At 54.9% G+C, this 10,569-nt stretch overlaps 1 protein-coding gene across 1 annotated transcript in view; it reads left to right on the forward strand.

Moving 5' to 3' along the window:
• The window catches only part of LOC102760645 (striated muscle-specific serine/threonine-protein kinase-like), a gene marked incomplete at its 3' end in the record, with an annotated part of 18,095 nt that extends 7,530 nt beyond the window's left edge, over positions 1-10,565 (forward strand). The window contains exons 3-5 of the mRNA XM_015563691.1: positions 7,312-7,401; positions 7,485-7,821; positions 10,526-10,565. Coding sequence (XP_015419177.1) covers positions 7,312-7,401; positions 7,485-7,821; positions 10,526-10,565 — 467 coding nt within the window. The remainder of the gene's footprint in view (positions 1-7,311; positions 7,402-7,484; positions 7,822-10,525) is intronic.
• Between the last annotated feature and the right edge of the window lie 4 nt (positions 10,566-10,569).

The following is a 10,569-nucleotide window of genomic DNA, read 5'->3' on the forward strand; positions in this document are numbered from 1 at the left end:
CCACGTACTTAACGACTACAACCCTCCCACATGATTTGGGGGAGGGAGGGGCTTTGCTTTGGTGATGCTGGGGGCTGACTAGGTGAGTCTGGCTTCTTTCTTTTCCTATTGCCTCCTCACTCCCACCAGTCCCTGCCCAATGGCAAGTTCTGGTCAGGGGCAGCTGGGCAAGTAGCTCAGCATTGCTCAGACTTTCTCATGGAAAACGTTCTTGGTTAGGATCAACAGTGGGAGGACTGCAGGGCTCTCGAGGAAGCCCAGCCAGGACCTGGATGCAGAGGGAAGGAGGCAGTTTCCTGGCTGGAACTGTTGTCTGGCTCAGCAAGATGGGGTTGATGCTGAGGTTCCTGGCACTCCTAAAGCCTGAACTGTTAGCTCAAGAATGGAGGGACATTGCATGGCTTGGGGAGGCTGGGCTCTTGAGAAGACAAGTGGACTGAAGGATGGAAAGTTTGAAAGATGGGAAACAGAAGGTTGGGATTGAGGGCCTAGAAATGAGGAAAGAATAGGAACAGTGAAGATGGTAGAAATATAGAATCCTTAATACGTGTAAAGCACCTGATCTCATTTCAGTTTTTAATTCCTTAGCCCAGGTTACTGTTATGTTATTACACGTATAAGAAAAGGGGGTTATACAGGGAATTTACCCAAGGTCACATGGCTAGTAAGGTGGCAGAGCCAGATCTGAAAGCCAGGTCTCTGGGTCTAGGTCCACATTTCCTGTCAATATCCCAAAGTCATCTCCTGGCCTGTCTCCAAGACAGGCAGGCAGTCTTCTCCTTCGAAATCTCAGGTTCCCATCTGCATGTGCAAATCAAGTGACCAGAGTAAGTGCCACCCTCAAAGCTTGGGGCATGTGGCTGGAAGGGAAGGTCTGCACTAAAGGGCAGGGGGTAAGGAGGATCTGATGATGCTCACTGTCCAGCTAGAAGTTTCATAGCCAAGAAACCAGTGTTAATCGGAAGGGCCAAAGGTCAACAGATGGTAGTGAACCATGCAGGAGGTGGGGGATTTGAAGAGAGGTTAGGGACAGGGAGAAAGGGCCAGTTTAGACAAGGGAAAGATGGGGAATACACCAGAGCCTGCATTGAGGTATATTCTGCAATTGTCATATTTTTCACCTGGAATTTGGAATGTCTGGATAAAAAGCCAGGAGGGAACCAGTATGGATAGGTATGGAGTATCTCCATCCATGCATGCCAGGTCCTAATCAGGAGAGGAGGAGGGACCAGGGAGGAGCTCCTGGAGGAAAGAAAGAGAAGAGCAGCCTGAAGATCCGGAAACCAGCCTGAAGCAAGGCAGGTCCTCTCAAGCAGATCCTGAGTGGAATGTGAGATGGAAACTTCTCCAGCCATTTTTTGCAAAAGGTCTGGGTCAGGACAGAGAAGGGAGGGAGGCCGGATGAATGAGCTGCTGCAGGAAGATTTACTATCCCCATCCCACCACCTCCTGTCCTCTCCACCTCCAGCTCTGTCATCCACTCCCATGTTTATCAGGTGGCTACTGCGTGTCAGTCACTGTTCCCAGGGTACATGAGTGTGGGGAGGGGGTAAAGCCCCAAACTCCTGTCCTCCTAGAGCGCGGTTCTCAACCTTGGCTGCACATTAGAATCACCTGGGACTCTTTTTAAAATCCTGATTTCTGCCGAAACCGGTTTGGCTCAGTGGATAGAGCGTCGGCCTGTGGATTGAAAGGTCCCAGGTTCGATTCCAGTCAAGGGCATGTACCTTGGTTGCGGGCACATCCCCAATAGGGGGTGTGCAGGAGGCAGCTGATCGATGTTTCTCTCTCATCGATGATCTATTAGTGCACTTTGGTATCTCTGGGACTACTGTTCTGTGAAACACACTTTGGGAAACTCTAGTGCAGTGGTTCTCAACCTTGGCTGCACATTAGAATCACCTCGGCCTCCTGATTTCTGGGCCTCATCCTCTGGAAATTCTGTTTCTTTGTTATGGGGTGGGGCCACAACATTAGTAACAAAGAAACAGAATTTCTGGAGGATGAGGCCCCGAAATCAGGATTTTAAAAAGATTCCCAGGTGATTCTAATGTGCAGCCAAGGTTGAGAACCACTGTCCTAGAGATGACACAGCATTCAATAAACATAACAAATAAGCAAAAATTATACAGTATGCTAGAAATACAGAGCTCATAAGGTTTCAAGCTCAGGGTAAGTGAACGAAGGGAAAGGAGAAACTGAATCTAGGCATGAAAGAGGGGAGGCAAAGAGGAGGGGAGTGAGGCAGGGCATGATGACAGGGGTTTTCTCTGGTAGGGGAAATGCTGGCAGTGCAGAAATTAGAAGTCTGGGTTTGGGAAATGAGAGGGGGCCACAGCAGTACAGCCATGGAGGAAAAATGGGGTAATATTGGATCTACCCTGCAAGCATGCCCCAGGTCAACCTTGTGGGGGTGAACAGAGCAGGCCCAGAGCGGGAACACAGAATCCCACAGGCCTCTGCTCAGCCCAGCTGTCCCGTCACTCACGCCCGTTGCCCATTGGTTATTTTTGCTATGGAATGTGCCAGCCCCTCGGATTCTCCTGGAGAACAGGGGCTCAGGTTACTCCCTCTCCTCACTCAGCTCCCCCATCTGTGAGTGGGTGTGTTTGGGGGTGGCAGGGAAAGGGCCTGTGGGTGGTCAGGGTCCTCTGGCTGGAAATGATATAGACACACATGTGTACCCTCTCAGCACAGGTCCCTGTGCATGTGTCTGCATGTAGAACATTTGCCTCTGGGTATCTGAGGAACTGGACCACTTGCATGTACCCAGAATGTACCAGACATGACTGGAAAGTAAAGGGGCCACAGGTAACTTCAGGGGCCAAGTAGAAACTGTTCATGAGCAAGGTCCTGTTGTCAGTGGCTGAACTTGAGCATGCTTGCCCCCCCTAAAATATGTACTGTGCAGGCTGAACAAAACTCATCCGTTGGCTCTGTATTTATTTTGGACCCATGCTTTCAAGAAATAAAGTTAGGGAACCTACTGACCAATCAGTATGTGAGTCTTTATGGCACAGTGGTCACTAATTCCATCACAGTGTCTGGATTAGAATCCCGATTCTACCAATTGTTGGCTGTGTGACCTTGGGCAAGTAACCTCTCTGTGCCTCAGTCTTCCCCTTGTTGTGAGGATTTAGTGAATTTATTCATAGAAAGTGCTTAACACGCTAAGGTGCATACTAAGCATACAATAAGTGTTGATGGTAATGACTCTGTAGGACTGGCACTACTTGTGTATGCTGGGATGGAAATTTGGATCTGGGGGACACGTGGAGACACACAGCCTGTGTGGCTTTGGCTAAGTGACAGGACTTTTCTGAGCCTTAGTCTTGTAGGTTAAATGAAGCCAGTTAATGCTCATAAAGATTTCAAGATCACAGGGTTGTCGTGAATGAGGTAGCATTTTTAAAAAAATATATTTTATTGATTTTTTACAGAGAGGAAGGGAGAGAGATAGAGAGTCAGAAACATCAATGAGAGAGAAACATCGATCAGCCGCCTCCTGCACATCCCCCACTGGGGATATGCCCGCAACCCAGGTACATGCCCTCGACCGGAATCGAACCTGGGACCCTTCAGTCTGCAGGCCGACGCTCTATCCACTGAGCCAAACCGGTTTTGGCGAGGTAGCATTTATAAAGTGCCTGGCACTTAGTAGATGGTTAAGAAAGTTACAGTAATTGGGTGGAAAGTAGAGTTTTGTGTAGGCAAAGTGTGCATAATACTACGGGAGAACTAAGAAAGTTTGGTGAGTATGCTCACCTGTGAGTGAGAAGATGGGTCCTATTTGTGAATAATTAGGAGAGCTTCTTGGCACCTTAGCTTGCGCGCGCGCGCGCGCGCGCGTGTGTGTGTGTGTGTGTGTGTGTGCAGGGATAGAGTACCTATCATCAAGAAACTCAAGAGCCCTCTCTGGGCTTTCCTGAGAAGCCTGGGGGTGTCTACAGCTGGGGCCATGTCAGCACGGAGACCCCAGCCACGAGGAGCCTTGTCCTGTGTACGACCTAGGCGCCCTCACCCAGCGCTGTGGCCTGCAGCATACTCGGCCACCGCGAGTTGGGTACCGCCTGGCACAGGTCCGTGTGCGCATGTTTGTAGAGTGAGCAAGTCGAGATGCGCTGACCTTCCGGAGCCGTCCCGCGGGAAGCGGAAGGAGGTGGCGTGGAGATTGCGTAGGGCTGCCAATGAGAGCGTGGTCCGATCTCTCGTGGGGGCCACTGCACCCCTTTCTGTGCCTCAGTTTCCCCATGTGTCCAGGGCCCGGGAGGCAGATGAGGAATGGGGGTGCGGGAGCGCAGGTGATAGCCGTCCCAGGGGACGCAGGGGTGCAGGCCAGGGAAGGGGCGCTAGGTGGGGATAAAAAGCCAGGAGGGAACCAGTATGGATAGGTATGGAGTATCTCCATCCATGCATGCCAGGTCCTAATCAGGAGAGGAGGAGGGACCAGGGAGGAGCTCCTGGAGGAAAGAAAGAGAAGAGCAGCCTGAAGATCCGGAAACCAGCCTGAAGCAAGGCAGGTCCTCTCAAGCAGATCCTGAGTGGAATGTGAGATGGAAACTTCTCCAGCCATTTTTTGCAAAAGGTCTGGGTCAGGACAGAGAAGGGAGGGAGGCCGGATGAATGAGCTGCTGCAGGAAGATTTACTATCCCCATCCCACCACCTCCTGTCCTCTCCACCTCCAGCTCTGTCATCCACTCCCATGTTTATCAGGTGGCTACTGCGTGTCAGTCACTGTTCCCAGGGTACATGAGTGTGGGGAGGGGGTAAAGCCCCAAACTCCTGTCCTCCTAGAGCGCGGTTCTCAACCTTGGCTGCACATTAGAATCACCTGGGACTCTTTTTAAAATCCTGATTTCTGCCGAAACCGGTTTGGCTCAGTGGATAGAGCGCGGGCCTGCGGACTGAAAGGTCCCAGGTTCGATTCCGGTCAAGGGTATTCCCCGCGACCACCCGGGGAGATCTCCGCGCCGCCTTTGGCGTGGAGCGCCTACTAGCTTCTTGGCCACCTTGTTCTCTTCTAGCCTCTGGCCAACCTGGGCCCGGGCCCTGCCCGGCTTCCCCCAACCCCCCACTCTGGAGCCTTCCATCTTCCCGAGCTCCTGGAAGCCCGGCACAGGGATCCGCGCTGAGCTCAATAGATTCCCCAAGCCCTGCCTTGTCCTGGCATACCCGGGCCTCCTTCCTGCATTCCTGAGGCCCCGGCCTTTTGGGGTACTTTGACTTCTGGCCCCCATCACCCTCCCTGCCCTCTTGACACCTATCCTTGGGATTTGTCTTGCTCCCGGCAGGAATTTGTGTCCTTATCTCTCCATCTCCCAATCATCCAAGCAACCACCCCCCCATCTCTTCCTTTATCTCATCTCCCAGTCATCCAAGCAAACACTGTCCCCCTCCCCCCCAATCTCTTCACCTCAGCCAGCCCCCTATCCTGTCTCCTAGCCTCTGTCTCTGGGGGTGTTGCTCAGGTCCCCAGTGCTGTGAGACTATGAATTATGACCCACAGCCTTGCTGTCCTCTCTCTCCTTCCTCCCCTGCTCTTCCCCAGAGCCAAGCTGACCTCCTGCTGGGAGGGCTGACAGGCAAGGAAGAGTGGAGACATTCTCTATTCGGGAAGTGGGCCACCTTGAGTCTCTGTCCCACCTCCCCCCACCCCCCTGCCCATTGGCCCTGGGATGTTTGGACAGGAGGTGTAGGAATGGCAGAAGTGAGCCTTCCCCTCAACATCTCATTCTGGCTTTTCTCTTTCAGAAAACCGGCCACTCCCGCCGGGCCTTTAGCCGCCTCACCCATGGTGTGTGGACTGTGGGCTTCCTGCTCTACCCCATCCCACTCCTTCTCTTGGTCCATGTTCCTACATGAGGCACCCAAGTCCCGAAGACAGCTCATGAGATGTGGGACCCCCCCACACACACACACACATACATGCATCCATACTCACCTACCCACCCAAGAAGGCCCCTGTGTCCTGCTGCTGAGAGAGGACCTAGCAAAGGGAGCTGGGGGGGGGGAAGGAGGGGGAGTCATACACATTCCACCATCGGTTCACTGTTCTTCATCCACGGGACAGAGTGAGGATGAGCTCATTGCCATAGTTTGGCTACCAGTATACGGCTCCTGCTTGTCGTGGCACTCATAGAGAAACTGAGGCTCAGAACCGGATAGAGTCTGGGAAAGTTAAACATGGGCCCAGAAATGTTGCTTCTAGCTTAACTGGGCATTTTTGAAGACCACTCAGCAGAAGAGAGGGATGGGGAAGAGGTTCCCATCACATCATGATGCAGAACAGATGAGGGTGTGGTTTTCAAGGAGGGGTCAAAACACAGTACAAATATTGTAATAGCAGGTGAGCCTGACCCCTAATGGGGGGTGGCTGGGCTGAGCACAAGCAGGCATGTGTGTGTGTATGTACGTGTGTGTGTGTGACCAGTGAGTACACCCGTAAAAGTGCCAAGGGTACAGGAATAACCAGCCAAAGCATGCGGGCTTCCCAGCCCTGGGCACACTGGGAGCTTGCAGGCAGTCAAGAACTAGAGATGCTTTCCCCACCCCAGGTATCTCCCTCCCCAGCCCTGGCCCCACAGGGCATCTCTGGGCACTGGGTACCCTTGTGCCCTCTCTGCTGCCTGCCCACCATGCCCTACCCCACAAACGCTCTGATAACAGTCTGTCCATGTCTCTCTTCTGCTGCTCCTATGGAAGCGAAGTTTTCCGCTCCTGCAGAAAGCAAAGTTACGGTAGGAAACTGGCTCCTGCCCTAGCCCTCCACTCCCCCCTCTTCCCTGCCCAACCCGCCTCTCCTCACCCTGCCTCAGCTGCACCCCGATGTGTTCCGGCTGGCTTGGGGTAGAGGACAGGCTGGTCCTGCGATTGGTCGAGTGCCCTGACAATACGACTCTGAGGTGACTCCCCTTTATTCCTGGGATACTGGAACCCAGAATTTAGAGCCTTGGAACCTAGGATCTTGTTATTTGGGGGGCTGCATGGGAACTTAAGCTACCACTGGCAGGGGAGGAGGGGTAGGGGCTGAGGCCCTGGTAATTCATTAGGTAGTTGAGGGGACTACAAGGAAGCGAGGGTGAGTACCCAGGGGCCCAGAGTTGGAGCTAGGGAATTGGCAGGGGAGGGGTTACCCTGAGCAGCCCAGGATGGGCAGGGGAATATGGGGAACAAAAGAGAGGAGAAGATAGGTACCAGACATCCTACAGTGATAAGATGGAGCCTGCTGTGGGGGCGGTAGGAGGTGACATGGGGGAGAGTTGGAATGAGAGGAAAGAGGGCCCGGCCCACACAGGCCCCTGTTTCTTCAGACTTGGAGACAGGTGAGGATGACATCAGCGATGTGCAAGGGACCCAGCGCCTGGAGCTTCGGGGTGACAGGACCTTCAGCACCCCCACAGGTGAGCTGCCTGGGGTGCTCAGAGAGCAGGCGGGTGGGCCTCCCACGAGAGGCGTGTGTGCTTCACCCTGCTCCTTTCTCCAGGGGGCTCCGACACCCTGGTGGGCACCTCCCTGGACACTCCCCCGACCTCCATGACAGGCACCTCCGAAGAGCAAGTGAGCTGGTGGGGCAGCGGGCAGACGGTCCTGGAACAGGAAGTGGGCAGCAGGGGTGGCACCCGCCGCCTCCCGGGCAGCCCAAGGCAAGCACAGGCAGCCGGGGCCGGGCCACGGCACCTGGGGGTGGAGCCGCTGGTACGGGCATCTCGAGCTAATCTGGTGGGCGCAAGCTGGGGGTCAGAGGATAGCCTTTCGGTGGCCAGTGACCTGTATGGCAGCGCATTCAGTCTGTACAGAGGACGGGCGCTCTCGATCCACGTGTAAGTAATGCTTCTCAGGGGCCTGCACTGTCCCACATTACCCTGCCGTCCTGCACTGCCCCTCCACCCCCACCTCCCGGCACCATCCACCCCTCCGTGCACTTCACCTTCCATTGCTTCCACTCCCGGCCCCAGCTATTCACTCATCTTCCCACACTGCTTCATCCGTCTCCTGTGCCATCACCACCCACATCCTCCCACACCTACTGTTCTGGCTCACCATGCCCTCTCCATGGTCTCTGTACCCCTCTGTCCCTTCCTTGTCTCCTCTAAAATCTCCACTTTCCCTGGGGCCCTCTCCTGCCTCACCCATTCAGGCTCCAGTTGTCCCCAGGACATGATCTCACTCATGTGTGGAATCTAATGTGCTGCCTTTTCATTCTCTGCACATTCCTGTTCCCTGTGGGCCTTTCTCTGGGAGGAACGGAACCACGGCAGCTCCCGGGAGAGCAGGAGAGAGCAAGGAAGCAAGAGCACACCAGGAGAGAGAAGCGAGCGAGGTGGTCAGGGGGCAGATGGGGTCAGGGGCCTGGGAAAGCAGGAGTATGTGGGGGTGGGGGAAGTAGGGACCAGGGCAGGGAGTGATGGAGACAGGAGGCTGGGGTAGAGGCAGAGGGGTTGGAATGCTGGAGGGGGGTGTCTGTGATGATCTTGTGGGAAACGCCTGAGGATGGGGTTGAAGGTTGTCCTGGTAGGGGGTGTTGAGCACAGGTGTTGGAGTGAGGCATTGGAGCCATTTTTGGAGATTTGGGGGTTGGCCGATACAGAGGAGAGTGCTATGGTAGAAGAGGGGAGTGGCTGGTGAAAGCTGTATTGGGGGCATTTGGGGAGCTGACAGGGGGCCTGATTTGTGATGGGTGTGGGTGTGTTGGGGGGGTGGGATCATCATGGAAGAGAAGGAAGGGGCCTGTTGTGGGTAAGGAGGTTTGAACGGCTAGTGGTGGGTAGGGGAGAGGTCTGGGCAGGGGCAGCGGCAGGGGCAGGAGCAGGGGCAGGGGCAGGAGAGGCTCCCTTGCTTTATCTGATTGGCATTAGCCAGGTGCTCCTGTGCCCTGGACTTGCCTTTTCCTTCCCTGCCTGTCTTTGCCAGGCTCCAGCCAGAGCCTGGAGTTGCTATGGCAACTTCGAGGAACCCATTTCCTTAGTGATGTCTGTGGTACAGAGGCTGGCCTGGAGCTAGAATCTGCTGGCAAGAGGCCTCCTCTGCTGTCCCAATTTCTCTCCTGCCTCACCCAGTTCCCATGGGCCATTCTTCAGGGACTGTGCTGTAGAGTAGATTCTGCCTCCCTTTAGGTGGCTGGCTGAGGTTCTGCGCCCTCAGGGCACTATGGGTTGCCATCTCCATACCCCCCCCCCACCCCCGTCAGAGGTGAGGTCTACAGTGGAGGTTGCTGACCCAGGTAGTCTTAAACATCCTTAGAATTTATGCTTGTGGCTGGTACCCTATTTCTCCTCCCTTCTGTGCCCCCAGAATCCCAGACATTTTGGAGGGAGCAAGGGCTCAGAAGTCAGACTTTGCTGGCTTTCCATCCTAGCACCATTTCCTAGCAGTCTCACCTTGCTAAGGCACGTTTACCTCTATAAGCCTCAGTTTCTTCATCTGTAAATGGACCTGTAACAGTTCCCATCTGAAAAGGTTGCTGTGAGGATTAAATGACTCAGTGCATTTAAAGCATCTAGCACACGCCTGGCACACAATAAGTACTCAGTGAGTCATTTCATACTTTGTTTTCAGCTCTCTAATGTGTCAGGTGAGATGCTAACATCTCAGATTCCCTTTCTTGTTAATCTTTATGTTTAGCAAGTGGGTGGGGGAAACTGAGGCCCAGCTCTTGGACCTCAAAGCTCTGTAGGTGAGAGGTGTACTCTGGGCTGACCAGCTCCTTCCCGTCTCCTCTTCGCCGGCACTCCCAACTCGGGCCCACGCAGTAGTTATTTCTGAACTGAGTTATTTCTGAGCACACCCCTTTGGGGAGCCTCTGTGCTTCTCCAGGGAGTTCCAAGGACTCAGGTAACGTCCCCAGGGGCAGGACAAAGTCAAAGGCCTGCACTGGGGGCAGATGGATGAAATGGAATGGGAACCTGGGCATCCTAGCCTCCTACCCTAGGGACCCCCGCTACCACCTGCTGTGTCCTCTCAGTACTGGACTCAGGTCAGAGCTGGTGTTAGGTAACCCCAGGGATGGAGCGTTGCTCCTGGAAGGAAGGCTGAAAGGCTGGTGCCTGTTCTCTGGGGCCGCTGTGAAGGCGCCATGTCCTGCGGAGGATGGGCAGGACTGTGGGGGGCAGCTGGGGGCAGGAATGGGTGGGAGGCTGCATTCCTGAGAGGGCCCCTCCCGGTGCACCCCTTCTGCCTTCCCTCACCACGTCATCCTTTGGGTCCTAAACCTCATTCTTTTCTCTCCCACCGCTCCGTTTTGTTTCCGCTGTTCCCCAGCTTCCAGGGCTGGGGGGAGGGGCTGGCCCGAGCGCCTGGGGCTGAGTCCTACCTGGACCCAGTCACTAGCCCCATCCCCGGTGCGAGCCGCCACCTCTCCCCAGCACCGCACCTGCCCTGGCTGTACCTTCCTCTTTGCGGGGAGGGGTGGTGGTCTGGCCCATGTCACCCCAAGCCTTCCCCGCATGTCCCACCGCCAACCCCTGTCCGAGGGTCTAGGAGGGGAGGCCGCCTGAAGCTTCTGCCCTCTTGGTCTCGGTTCCGCAGCAGCGTCCCGCAGAGCGGACTGCACAGGGAGGAGCCCGACCTTC

The sequence above is a fragment of the Myotis davidii genome, unplaced genomic scaffold (genome assembly GCF_000327345.1).
Source record: "Myotis davidii unplaced genomic scaffold, ASM32734v1 scaffold575, whole genome shotgun sequence".
Lineage (NCBI taxonomy): Eukaryota > Metazoa > Chordata > Mammalia > Chiroptera > Vespertilionidae > Myotis > Myotis davidii.